The 13,650-nt window shown below is 32.4% G+C and overlaps 1 protein-coding gene across 8 annotated transcripts in view; it reads left to right on the top strand.

Moving 5' to 3' along the window:
- The first annotated feature begins 4,694 nt into the window (after window positions 1-4,694).
- Window positions 4,695-13,650, top strand: part of LOC143233856 (late secretory pathway protein AVL9 homolog) — a 75,583-nt gene continuing 66,627 nt past the window's right edge. For 3 of the 8 annotated variants that reach the window (XR_013018362.1, XM_076470643.1, XM_076470650.1), the window contains exons 1-2: window positions 4,695-4,929; window positions 6,431-6,578. Coding sequence is in view for 7 of the 8 variants with exons in the window: in XM_076470643.1 (XP_076326758.1) it covers window positions 6,507-6,578 (72 nt within the window). In the remaining variant the exon portion in view is untranslated. Of the gene's footprint in view, window positions 4,930-4,997; window positions 5,169-5,368; window positions 5,442-6,430; window positions 6,579-13,650 lie in introns of those variants that run through there. The other 5 variants (XM_076470645.1, XM_076470646.1, XM_076470648.1 and 2 more) reach the window with 5 other exon arrangements.

The following is a 13,650-nucleotide window of genomic DNA, read 5'->3' as shown; positions in this document are numbered from 1 at the left end:
ATATATGTAACTTTTTTCCCGATGACAAATGGTCTGTTTACTATTTTATTCTATCTAACTCACACTGAACAATTTTATTAAGATTAAGGAATGACTCCCATACACGAAAAGGATAATTATATGTACGTGGGTTGTAATTTATATATATTATATAGGTAATATATCTATTCTTTCCTCCATTATTAAATTATTTTAATTCATTATCACATCCATGTTTGTATAATACAATTTGTTTACTCTTTTTTTCGTTATATATTATTATTGTCATATTTTAGAGCTTCTCTCTAATTATTCAATGCATGCATGACATCACAAATTGGGGTACGTCCCTTAAAACCTACCAATGACTCACCTGGCTAACATCTTGTCAGGTTTTACAGTGCCATATTCTTCACAATAGGTTTTTGTAACTTTTAGGCAATAAATTTCAACAATAAGTAGATAAAACACTCGTTTTAAAATAATATATGCAAAACAAGTCAAACATTCGTTACACTACTAGTTATCACAGTTATATCAAAAGCTTTAAATAATTCTCTTTTATTCATCAAGGTCCACATAGGTGGGTTAAATTACTTTAAAACACCCGTCGAAAAGAAGAACCATTTTCCTCTATTCTGTTGTTGCAATAAAGGTTGCAATGCTCACTTGAAAATCACCACTATAAATGTTGTTTGTTTTTGAATTTCGCACAAAGCTACTCGAGGGCTATCTATGCTAGCCGTCCCTAATTCAGCAGTGTAAGACTAGAGAGAAGGCAGCTAGTCATCACCACCCACCGCCAACTCTTGGGCTACCCTTTTACCAACTGTTACATTATAATGGCTGAAAGGGCGAGCATGTTTGTCGCGACGGGGATGCGAACCCGCGACCCTCAGATTCCCAGTCGCATGCCGGGCCAACTACAGTTGTAACCAGAACTTTAATTATCTCCTTGTCAAAAAGGTCTACACATACAGGCTCAGTTTCTTCAGAACATCCTTTGACAAGACAAATTATTTACCCTCTCTATGTTATTATAATACAAGATGTAAAACTCTCTTTAAAATCGTTCATTGTGGCTGAACTGACATATATTTTAACATAATTTCTGAAATGTAACGTGCTTACTTGTATATTGTCCAACAGAATCTTAGAAATTTCTACAAACTATGAGACGTTATGTTGTAACAATACTGACTTAAAGCAACGAGAAAATTTTAGAAAGTTCAAGAAACATGCTATCAATTCACAACTGAACTAAGCAATAAATGATTTGTAAACAATTACCTAATCAAACCAGTGATATATTATCACTTCTAAAAATACTAAATTTAACACTTGCGCTATATAACTATGTAAAGTATAACTCTCTTATTAAATTTAAATAAAACAGTTGTACATCGAGCAGACCTAATGCTTGGAATCGTACTTGTACATTAATTTAAATATATAGGCAAATCCACATAACTTTAAAATATGCCGTTAACTTGAAAGCTATCATGAAGTTGATGTCATTACCTGGTGTAGTCTTGACCATTTTGTTTTTGATGCAACGTTCAACGTGTATTGCTTCTAATACCTATAACTGAGATCGTAGGTATAACACCCTTTTATACAATAGCAAGCCATAACAGTATGTTTACATTCCAACGTGTCCTCGTTTATCCAATTCACAGTGGCTCCTAAATATGCTTCAGAATAAAATAATAGTACTTCTGTTTCCAAACATGCTATTATAATCTTGATCACTACTAGTTAAGATTTGAGAAGGCAACTGTTTCCCTTATAAGCATCGTTCATTTGCCTCATTAATGTTCTCTGAGAAGTGACTGTTCTTGTTGCTTGTAGTGACGTAGTTAACTTTCTAAAGGATGTGAACTCGACAACTCTTAACAAAAACTCTGAAACTACGAAGTCCGACATTAGCCCATTCAGCATTTGTTGAAACTCTCAGGAACTTTACTCAAAAATTTGAAGCTTTTTATTATTATTATTATTACTGATCAACTGCAAGTTCTTCAGGCGTGTTCTTGTTTTTTTCATTTGTTTTTACTGTTCCGAGTGTTCATTTATTTCTGGCTGTACCTTGTTTCACTCTTGAATTAAATTTCTTACGAACCCATATTTTTAAACTGCTTGCAGATTTAATGCTTTCATTGAATATTTTCTTTAAAGACAAGCAAAGCAAGCGTTCGTAAATTTAAAATATATGTCGAGATACTGTATAGCTACAAATTACGTGCAGTTTCGACCTAACTGCTGACATTGTTGTATGACATATTGCTACACATAACTTCCAATTCCGCTAGCTTACAGACAGTTGACAAAAAATACACGCCAAAGGCGTCCTTGATTAGTGTGACAGTAGTCACTACAGGACTACAAATTCAGAACTCAAATAAACATGCTTCAACAGAATGAAACGTGTTTAATCATGAATGCATGTGCAATACTTCATTATTCTGCTGTAGTTTTTGTTTTTATATCACTGTTTTTAAAAAAAGTAAATTATTATTATATTTGTAGTTATTTTAATAGTTTATTACTTATTGTTTTAACCAGATAGTTTAAACTATTAATTGTTGTCAGTTATTTTGTATTTTACATTTATTAGTTGGCTATAATATTACTGAATTTAAAAGTAACCAATAATGCATTGTTTTGACTAAAGTTTTAACAGTTACTGAAAACATTATTAATTTGCAAAGTAGTGTTGTTACCTTGAACGATACTTGTAAAGTAACGTCACTACTAAATTGACGTTACAGCACAACAGTGGGAACAACAAATAGCTAATTAGACATTGATAAAATAAGAATTAGCTGAGAATATTTTGCCTGCACCAGATGCGATAGAAGTTCATTATTTAATGAAATCAGTCTACATTTCAATAAGCATATTGAAGCGAAACCGAGAGCACTTTGGTGAGCCTTGGATGTACAACTACAATTAGTACTAGTCGTACTAAATTGGTAATTAGAAATGAAAAATTACCTCTAGAGACAAAGAAAAAAAAGAGGGATTGTTTCCCAACAATAAGTGAGCGTAACGTTGCAACAAAATAAATTTAGAATATACTATTAACAAACCATAAAATTCGAGTCAAGTCTGGATGGAAAATTGTAAGATGTGAATCTGTACTGGTGGCACTTCCACATCAGTAAATATCGGAAGTAGTCACCTTTTAGGTAGGATGTAAGAAGTCTAATGTCAAATCCTCACATGAGGACAACTTACTACCTTACTAGAAGTTTTATTATTAGAACTGAGGACACCTTACGGTTGATCAATGTCCGAAATTATTACCGTTCGTAAAATACATACTTTCGTCAGTATACTTTACAACGTAGATCAAGCATATGAAATATTTCATAAAGACTCGTACTGGAAATACCTGTTCAAATATGCCAATTAACCAGACAATACTTATTTGCAAAACAGGCTAAGTATTTTAAAGAGATAGAAACCGGAAGCAATGGATAACGGAATGGAGTAATATATTCCTTGAACATCATCTATTGTGCTTAAAAGAAACGTGATAGTTTTACAAGGTTCTATGACATCTATGTGAACTACTGAAATGGGAGTGAAGTAAAAAAGGACACTGACTGCCAAGAATTGATTCTCCTTTAGATTCTTTTTTTGGATCAAAATGATTTACAGCATTGGATCTTAAAGATGGGTATTGGCAAGTGCAATTCAGTGAAGCACGCAAAGAGAAGATAGTCTTACTGCAGAAAATGGATTGTGGCAATATATTAATTTTAGTAAGTGATGAATGAACTCCAGGAGATGTAGAGGCCTGTGTTTTTCATCAGTGCAACTCAAAACCTACAGTACATTCATACAAAACACTGAAATTTTAAACAAAGAACCTAACATTAAAAAACACAAAATAAAAGCAGCTATTTTAATTGAAGAAAACAACCCCACCCTAAATCAACACCCCAGGGTACCAAAATAACTATATTAGAGTATGAAGAAATGTTTAGTCATGTGATTTCCTTATTCTATACTACATATGTATATACTTAATTATGTATCTCTGTAAACTACTTGTACCTGAATATGACAAAATCTTGTTGAAACGTCGTACATTTATAACACAGTTTTTCATTACTCAGTCAAGTTGTCTCAAAACTTTTATTTTTTTAAAAGTGGGTTCCTTGTTATCAAGTTTTAAATCCTGATAGAATCTTCTGTTTAGCGGGCTTGTCCAACACACTTTAAAAGTGTTTTCATTTTACCTGAAAGTATGACACTCACACTTAAAACAAGTCCCTGTACATCACTGTGTCAGAATCTCTTTCTTCAATCGTGCTCTTGAGTGATTCTTACATGTAATAACCAAAATATGACAAATCGTATGCATTACCTTGCAGTGACTATAATTAAATGTAATTTGCCTAATATTTAATGGCTTTTCACTAGCATAGCAGCATGTCTGCGGATCTACAAAGTTAGAATACGGGTTTCGATACCCGTTGTGGGCAGAACACTTAACTTCGAATAAATAAACAAAACTTTTTTGTTTGGCATCTGGTCATAGGCGTGTAGAAAACCTAAACAAAACCTACACTGTGCACTAGTTTCATGACGTGAATTGTTCGTACAGTTGTTAGTATATAATGGAAAATGCATTACTTATTGTGAATCCTGTAAACGTTCCCTTTTTATAATTTTCAACTAACACATAAAATCTAAATTAGACTTGTAACAAGTTCCGGCAGAGCAGCAGCACTGTGAAGAGAAAAAATTGGTTATTGTAGAGAGCAACCGTAAAATATACTTAAAGTGTTTCTATTAGTGAAAGAAGTAGTGTAGTCCGCTGTTAAAAAACAGTTTTGTTGAATGTTAATAATAATTAAACTCCACATTACCAAATATACTTGTACGTAGATCTAATGTATATTTATTGAATAAGTATGAAAGCTAACACTATTAATGGTAAGAATGTTTCTGGCGTAATTTTCTATAACTTACATAATTTACAAATCCTTGAAATACGAATTTTAACTTATCGTTTAAAAAAGTTAAAATTAGCCTAGCTCTTGAGACGGTTAAGTAAATTGTTACTGAAGTAGATTATGTGAATAATAAGTGTGGGAATACAGAATGGGGAAGTAAGATTACCTGTAAATGAAAAATGTTACTTGAAATATGGGAAAGGAGTGGACTTTGTCAAAGTACGTAGGTGTTCAGAAAGCATTTATTAAAGTATTACATAAGAGAGATGCTTATAACATCGTACCAGTTCTTAAACGGTTGATTTTTTTATTAATTTAGTCTTATTAATTATTAGTATTAATAAACTCTGCATATGACATTAAATGATTAAGCTCTTGTGTTCTCTGAATGTATTGAGGATGTTTTTACACTTTTACAGTGTGTCTTGGATCAGTTGGTAAGTTGGACAAATTCTAGACAAATTTATTGTGAATGTGCCTACAACATATAAGGTAATACATTTGGTTGTAATTTGGATTACTCATGATTTAGTATAGATGGGAACCCACTCATTAGCATGACTGAAGGAAAATATTTTGTCAAAACGTTAGTACTAGTAGTAAAACTAATAGAATTTAGGCTGTATTTATATACATTGATTATGGGGGTGGCATAGTTTTTATCATCACTTCTTTCATATGAATTGGTATATAAATTATAGTGTTGATGTTATTGAGAATTTATTATTAATATTCCTTAAGTTGAATAATAGGAACTGTTATTAAAATCTGTGTAATTAACATTTTCTGTGAAATACATGTCTATTTCTTTAAAGAAGTAAAGTCAATTTTTGTTTTTGTTGTTTCATTATTAATTATCTTTGTAATATTTATTTTAAACATTTACTCATAAATTGCAAGAATATCTGTTCCTTTGAAAATTGTCAGTCAGACACATTATTACAATGGTTATAATGTAAGTATACCATATGATTATAATAAAATTTTTTTCTTTTCAGTTTGAGTGAAAGTTGAGAGTAAGTAGGATATAATAAATCAGTGATTAATTATTACGTAGATTCTTTAATGAATTAGAAGATTGCACTTAAATGCCCACATTTTCACTTCAAAAGTTATTTTTGAGGACAGAATTTAGTCTTTTTTTTTTTGTTGGGAATGCTAGTATTTAGGAGTTTCATTTTGTAAATTTTAAGGTGATACACTGTCTTGTGAATTTAATTTTTTTACAAAGAATTGGAAATTGAGACCAAAAGGAATATGAACTAATGACACATAGATATTGTTTTTGAGGTCTCTTTCTTGTAATTCTCTCACAAAAGTAAAATTGGAGTTGTAATGCAGATTTGATGTATACTTGCATGAAAATTAAAGTATTTCACTGATATACAGAACATTATTTTGTGAAATATCTTGACTTGCCCAGCTGTTATTAGTCTGAAATATTATAAATTAGTTTGTTAATATTTATGATTTATTTTCAGAGAAGCATTATAACTGTATTGTTGTGGTGTTTACTGAAGCTTATGCTGTTGTCTGAGGTGGAAGGACTACTTGAAAATGTCTGTTCTAAAACACAGTCCTATCCTTCATGTTGTTGTTGTAGGTTTTCATCACAAAAAGGGCTGTCAGGTTAGTAAATCATAGCTTATTGTAAGAATAATGCAAGACAAACTAATAAATAACCAAATATGTAAGAAGCAAATGTAAATGTCATTTTAACTTTTCTCTGTTATTTAAGAATCATTCAAATTTTAAATTATTTAGAGGTATGTGGTGCCTTACCTTTAACATTAAAGTTGCATAATGAATATAACGTTAATTTGATCTGTCTATCAAAAATTAAAAAGTGTTTATTTAATCAAATGTATTACAACTACTATAGGCAAATAGTGATGTGACTGTGAGTTCAAGACTTATAATTTGGGATACAGACTCAACATTTGATATTTTAAGCCTGTAAATCTCCTGAATAGTTAAGAATATTGAGTTACTTTTGTTTCAAAGCCTAAAGTTGAAATCTACATTACTTTATCCTTGTAGAAACTGTATACTTGATTATTGTAGTAAATTGCATTAGAATATAATGACAACTGAGAAGCTTTTCTCTCTGGGTAGTATCCTAACTACTTTAGTGTTTGGTCATCATAATAAATTTAGCATAATGTTGCATTTTGTTTATTAGCAGTAGTAATAACAACTTCACTAGAACATTATACTGTCATTATTGACAGAATGTTGATGCTAATTTTAATAAGGCTTTAATGTTAAGGACATTTTACTTATTTTACTGATATGTGTGTGTGTGTGCTTCAAATTTAGTACTTGAACCTTCAGTTTTCTGTTATTTACATTAAAGACATTGATAGAGACACAATTGGTAAACTAGTAGCATTTGCTGAATTTATTAAACAGTTATTTTAGCTGTAATGAGGATGTTAAGACACTATAGAATGATTCAGATCATTTCATAAATTGGATGTATATTTGGTAAATGGACTTTAATGATATAAAGTACAAGATATTACATTTGAGTTATCATAATTTGGTTCATACATTTCATATAGACAAGGGCACACTCAGTAGTGTGGCTGAAGGAAAGGATGGTAAAAGGTATTGAAATATTCTACAATATTTATAGATATTTTGATTACAAATTGTAGACAAATTACTAGCTAGACCTTGCATAGAATACTGTTTACATTTTTTTATTGTTCTATCTAAGAAAATATGTTGTTATATTAAAGAATATTCAAGGGAAGTGTACAAGGATAATTCCAGTAATCAAAGAATTATTTTTAGTGACAGTTAGAAAATATCTCATATTTTAATTACGAGGAAAGAATGGTAAAAGGTAATCTTATTGATATTTAGAAAATTGTGCAGGGGATCAATAGGTTTTTGAAATAATATATGTTTAAGATGTGGAAAAGATTGATGAATATTCAGTTTAATTAGTTTTATTTTTGTAATAGGGAAATTAACTTTTGGGGTTAGTTACCATCAGCAATAGTGAAGGTTAGCTACTTATAAGAATTTGAAGGGAAATCCACAGTTTACTGAGAAAAGTAAATGTTTTTCCATAGGGATGGGTGTGAAGGGATAATCTTGAAAGACCAAATGGCCATTCTTGTCCTTACATTAAGTTTTGCTCTAATTGTATAAACTAGATTTATAATTGATCACTGTTTTTTTGTAATGTAACTTATCTTTTGAAAACATAAATATAAACAATTTTGAAAAATAGTTTTATTGTTCTGTCTTTAAAGGATATAATATTTAAAAAAGTAAACTATTTGTAAAGAAAACTCTATTACCATGCTGTTGAATTAAATTACACTATTCAAGAGTTTTTTTTTTACTAATAATTAAGGAGTTATTCTTTTCAACAATATTATTAACTAACAGATTATGTAGCAAAGATGAAAGGGAATTGTATGAGACCATGAATGTACTCAAAGATTTTCAATATTAAATTCATTCTCTTGGTTATTATGGAATTATCATTAGCCAATCTCCTCTACTTTCTTTCAATGTCTTCTTGCAACATCAACCATTCTTAAATTTATTTTAGTTTAACATGGATACAATAGATGTATTTTACTTGTACACTCATTTGTGATAGGACATTCATCTTTTAACAGCTGCTTGTTTACTCTTTCACTGATAATTTTTAAATCTAGTCATGCTAGTTTTGTGTGCTTTGCTCTTTCTTGTTTCTCAATTCCTTCTCATTTTATGATTGAGTTAAATGACATCTTATTACATTTTTTTTTCTTTAAATTTCTTTTTCCATTTTTACAGATTAACCCTATTGGGACTAGTTAGCACTTTTCAGATGTTGAGTCCACACCTGCATATGAGAGTTCAAAATTTAAATGAAAGTAATAACACTAATTCTTTTTCAACAACTTCTAATAATTATTTAGTATGATTTGTTATGAAAATGAGTTTCTTATACAATACATTACTTCCATTGGCATGCATAGCTCTTCTTGTTCAGTGGTGCCCTCTATATGCAAAGTATTTTAACTTGCCTCAAGCCCTGAACTCCCATGTACCCAACATTCAACTTGGTTCAGCTGCATCTTGCATGTAAGTCATCATGAGACAACTGTCATCTAATAAGTGTGACACACATTCCTGATGCATGTGACATCCTCTTCAATACTACTGAGCTATCATTTGTCATTAGGCAGAAATAAGATGCATACATTTCTTACTTGTGTTTTTTTATGTGTGTATTTCTTTCTTTTTTTTGCAAAGTAGTGATTTACTTGATTTATTCATTTACTAAAATTAGTTTTTTTTCTGTATTAGTTTACTGCCATAACCTACCTTTGTTTATTGATGTTTTTTCTCATTTCAGAACATCTTCACAGTTTATGATTAATTCATTAGTTTGTGTTTTACAACATAGATATTATTACTGCTACTTTGAGTGCCATTACTGGCTTCAGGTCTGGGGGTTTTGACTGAGGATTTTTCAGCTATCATTTGTTGGGAGATTGATCATTATGGGAGTCATCCTTTTTCTGATGACAGCATTCAAGTTCCTCCTGCATTGTCCAAATATGTTCTTGATGAGGAGGATTTTATCATCCATTTACCTCCTCCTAACTATGTCATGCCTTTCTTGCATCTTCTATGAAATATATTAGGCTTAACTCTGCTTTTTTGGATGCATTTTTCAGATGTGTTCCATTTTCGTATAATAAAGTTCCTTCTCTCTTTTTATGTGACATCCATCATTAGACTCCCTTACTTCCCCTTTTTCTCCTATTGATATCAGGGTTCATGTTGATAATTTTATTTGAGGGTGCTAATATGCCTTGTTGTCCACAGAATTCTGATCATGATGCTTTGGCTAATCAGCAAGCTTTTCAACCCTGTCTTGACTCCCAAAAGTTGGAGTCACTTTTGACAATTTGAGGAACTGCCCTTAATAATCATATTCACATTTCATGCATCCATTTCCCACCTTCATCTTACTGTTACAGTTCTTCTAGAGTACTTGTACAACATACATCTTTCTGAGGCGTTCTACCAATTTTGTGGGGATTTTCTGGGAATACAAGCTCCCTCCTCATTTTCTGCCCTATTCCTTCACACATGATTTTGTTGCTATTCAACTTTATTGGGAAGGATGCTGTCTTTTAATAGCTTCGGCTACCTTTCTGTCATATTTGTGACTTCAGGGTGGTTCCTTTTCTCCATCATTTTATTTTTGGAGATTTTTCAGTCTTTTGGAATCACCTATGGACCCTTTAGTCTTTAGTTACTTGTTTACTTAATTCTGATACTATGACCTCTTTCATAATTGTTTCTTGTCCTGCAACCTCTTATGCTTTACCAGTTCTTTCCAGTAAGGTTCAAAATTTCAGTGTGTATCTTGATGTCAAGTTTATTGTTGTTATCAATTCCAGTGCCTAACAGGGAATTTTTGGTCTGGTGGGGGCATCTTTAGCTGATTTTGTTTTCCTTTGGGGGTTATTCACTACCAATTCTAGTTTTGTTAGAAGAATTTTTCATCCTTTTCCTTTCTTCTTTATCTTTGTCTCTTGTACATATTTCCTGTCCTCCAGTGGGTCAGTGGCAAGTGTTCAGATTTACAATGGTAAAATCAGGAGTTCGGTTACCCTTGGTCAACATAGTAATTAATCCATATTTCCTTCCCATCAACTCAGGATGCAGCTGTTTGTCTATGTTTATCCATGATTGTGCTGCCCCTTCTATCATGGAGAGCTGTCGAGCCTGTCTGCTAAACTTCTCCAAGATTTTATTCCAAGTCTTCTTCTTTTCTTTTATTTCCTGTGATCTATCTGTCCTGCCTCAACAATTTCTGGATGTTCCTTGTTTTCACATTGGTGATTAAAACCCCTGTCATTCATGGGAAGAAATGTTTGAGTTAGGCATGTGGCCTATATCTCATGCATTCACCTCTCACTATGTTTGCTGGGTATCTGTTTCTTTCTTATCAAGGTACAGCCTTTTGCCTGTTGCCATTCTTCAAACTTTGATGCAGCTGTTACTGGGTAAGTTATGTTTTCTATGTATATTTTCTCTCTATAGTTGCTCCATTTAGGATCCAGATCCCACTCATTGGCATTATCTGTCTAGTTATACTTTCTATATCTCAAATCTGCATTTTGCAGCCAAAATGTATATCCATGGCCAATAATACACACTTTGAGATAAGGTGTTACTCAAGATTGCTAGTAGGTGTTACTTGTGGTATTTTGTCTCATTAATTTCCTTATTCAACACAATAGTAATCCATGGACTTAAATTAGCAAAGCAGAAGGGCATAGCTTCATGGGCAATCTACTTTTCAGTATAGGGTTTTTGTGGCCACTTATTACAGTGTCTCTAGTGTTGATGTTTCTCTGGACTCTCTGCCAGGTTTTATCCTCCCTTATTCTTCTAATGAAGTATTGAAGTCCTTCCTACTTTCCAGTTCTGAGCCACTGTGGTGGCAACCATGGAGATATCTCCTAACTGTGATCACTTCCATTCAGTATAGAGTAGGACAGCAGTGTTCTGTTGGTGAGGATGATATGTGATCCTTCAGTCATGCACCTCACCTCTGTGCAGTAGGCCTTGGAGATTGATGCTGCCCCAAACTTCTGTGGAGTTCTATTCAGAGGGTGAGGTTGCATATATATTGTAGAGGTGGTCCACTTATGTCCATTTCAACCAAAAAGTCTTCATTGTGCTGCCACTTCTGTGCAATCCTATCTGGGGATGATGATGTACATATTTCCAATTGCATATGCTCCACCTTAGTACAGTGGGTCCCAGCGGTTGATGCTGTACCTAACTTCTGTGCAGTTTTTTCTGAGGGATGATGAGACTCCATATATTTTCCTGAAGCAATTCAACTCTGTGGTGCCCAGAGGTTGACGTTTTATTCCAACTTTTGTGCTGTTCTATTTTTAGGATAATGTTGCTTTGGAGTAGATATGTCACATTGCAGTTTATCCCTTTGATTGAGATTTTTTATCTTACCATTACCTGGATGTTGGTTCCAAGTGATTGCTTTTGGATTAGCACTGGATCAATAAGTATAAATCCTTACCCACATGTTGGTTATAATTCATCATCCTAACTTTAATTTCATGGTTTTGCCACATCTTTCCCCCTGTATGGTGGGTTCTAGAGGTTAATGTGTGGGGTGGGGGGAATACTGTATTGAGGAGTTCCAATTGGATTGGATTTGGTTTATTGTAAACTGTCCTTCATACCATCAGTCAGATGTCAGATTCCTGGTTGTATAGGTGGTTGTAAATTTTCACATATGTGCCCTGTTTAGTAGATTGGTTTCACAGGTACATAATTCTTTTCTACTTAAAATGAGGTAAAGATGGTATGGACCCTCCTACTACAGTTCAGCTGTAATTCTGAGGCCACTTTATTTTGGACTGAAGCTACTCTTTATCTTGGAGCACATCCATTTTTTTTTCCACATTCTTGTCTGTAGATGATTCTTTTACAGTTTTATTAATCAGGATTGAGATTCTTATATACTGTGATTTGGAATTGAACCCATCTAGTTTTTATCTCCCATTTAGTTGTGATCCTGCCACTTTTCTCCTGTGTATGAAATGCCTATTTCCACACTTGGTGTAGAGTATATCTGATATAGAAGTGGTACAGTCTCCCTTGTATGTTCATCTCTAAATGGGGGCACACTTCTCTTTCTCCCACATTTCTCACCCTTTCGTTATAAAAAATGTATTCTAATCACAGTTTTTAAATTTCCAACATGGAAGTATCACCTGTATTCAGTGTCATTGGAAAACAAAATAATTTGGAAAAAATGGGGACAACACGCACATCCAGGAAGAGAGAGACCTATAATGAGTTGCACCCCAGCTAATATAAGCAAAATGTGGTATCTTCTAAGAGAAAAGAATAAAATAAAAAAGGAAGGCTTTGTGGTGTTCAAGTCAGCAGTATAGACATAATAAAGAACGATCTCCTTCTGGAAAAACAGATAGAAATCTTATGTGCTCAAGTTTTTATTAGAATGTAAATATTTAACCATCACATACCCCAAGCAGCTATAGAATGAAATAGGTGTTCATGCTATTTTATACAATGTTATTTTGGTCAAATCATGGATTTCTGTACAACTGGGCTATTGAAACAGATAATAGAAAACTATTGTTCTTGTAGGCTAGACAGATTTAATTTTTCTTCACCAAAATCTACAACAGCTTAAATTCAACTCTACTACAAAAAAATATGAACAAAATACTACTACTACTTAAAAAAAGTTTTAGATAAATGTTTATATTTTATTTTCCATTTTCTCTACAATATCACTACTTCTAGTTTTAAGCATCAATATACAGTTTAATGAAATGCTTACAATTAAGAAATTGAAATATGTACATACCTTTTAGCTTTTCATAGAAGTCTCTTGAAATTTATTTTGTAAATATGCATAATTTCACATCTTTATCTTTTCAGTTGTAATTTATATTTAATTTTCGTTTCCAGTTCTTTGTCCTTTCATGATGCCAGCATGTCCCTACGGTGTTCTGTTGTCATTATAGTGAGGCACTCGTCCACAAATTCTTCATGTAACACTTGCACGTGCAAATGATGCCATCTTGCTTAGACATTTTCACAAGCTAATCTACAATAAGTTAAATGTATAAAAATCATAAATATTTCAAATATGCATCTTAAAACACAA

The sequence above is a fragment of the Tachypleus tridentatus genome, chromosome 12 (assembly GCF_004210375.1).
Source record: "Tachypleus tridentatus isolate NWPU-2018 chromosome 12, ASM421037v1, whole genome shotgun sequence".
NCBI classification, from domain to species: domain Eukaryota; kingdom Metazoa; phylum Arthropoda; class Merostomata; order Xiphosura; family Limulidae; genus Tachypleus; species Tachypleus tridentatus.
This window is presented reverse-complemented; position numbering and strand designations above follow the sequence as displayed.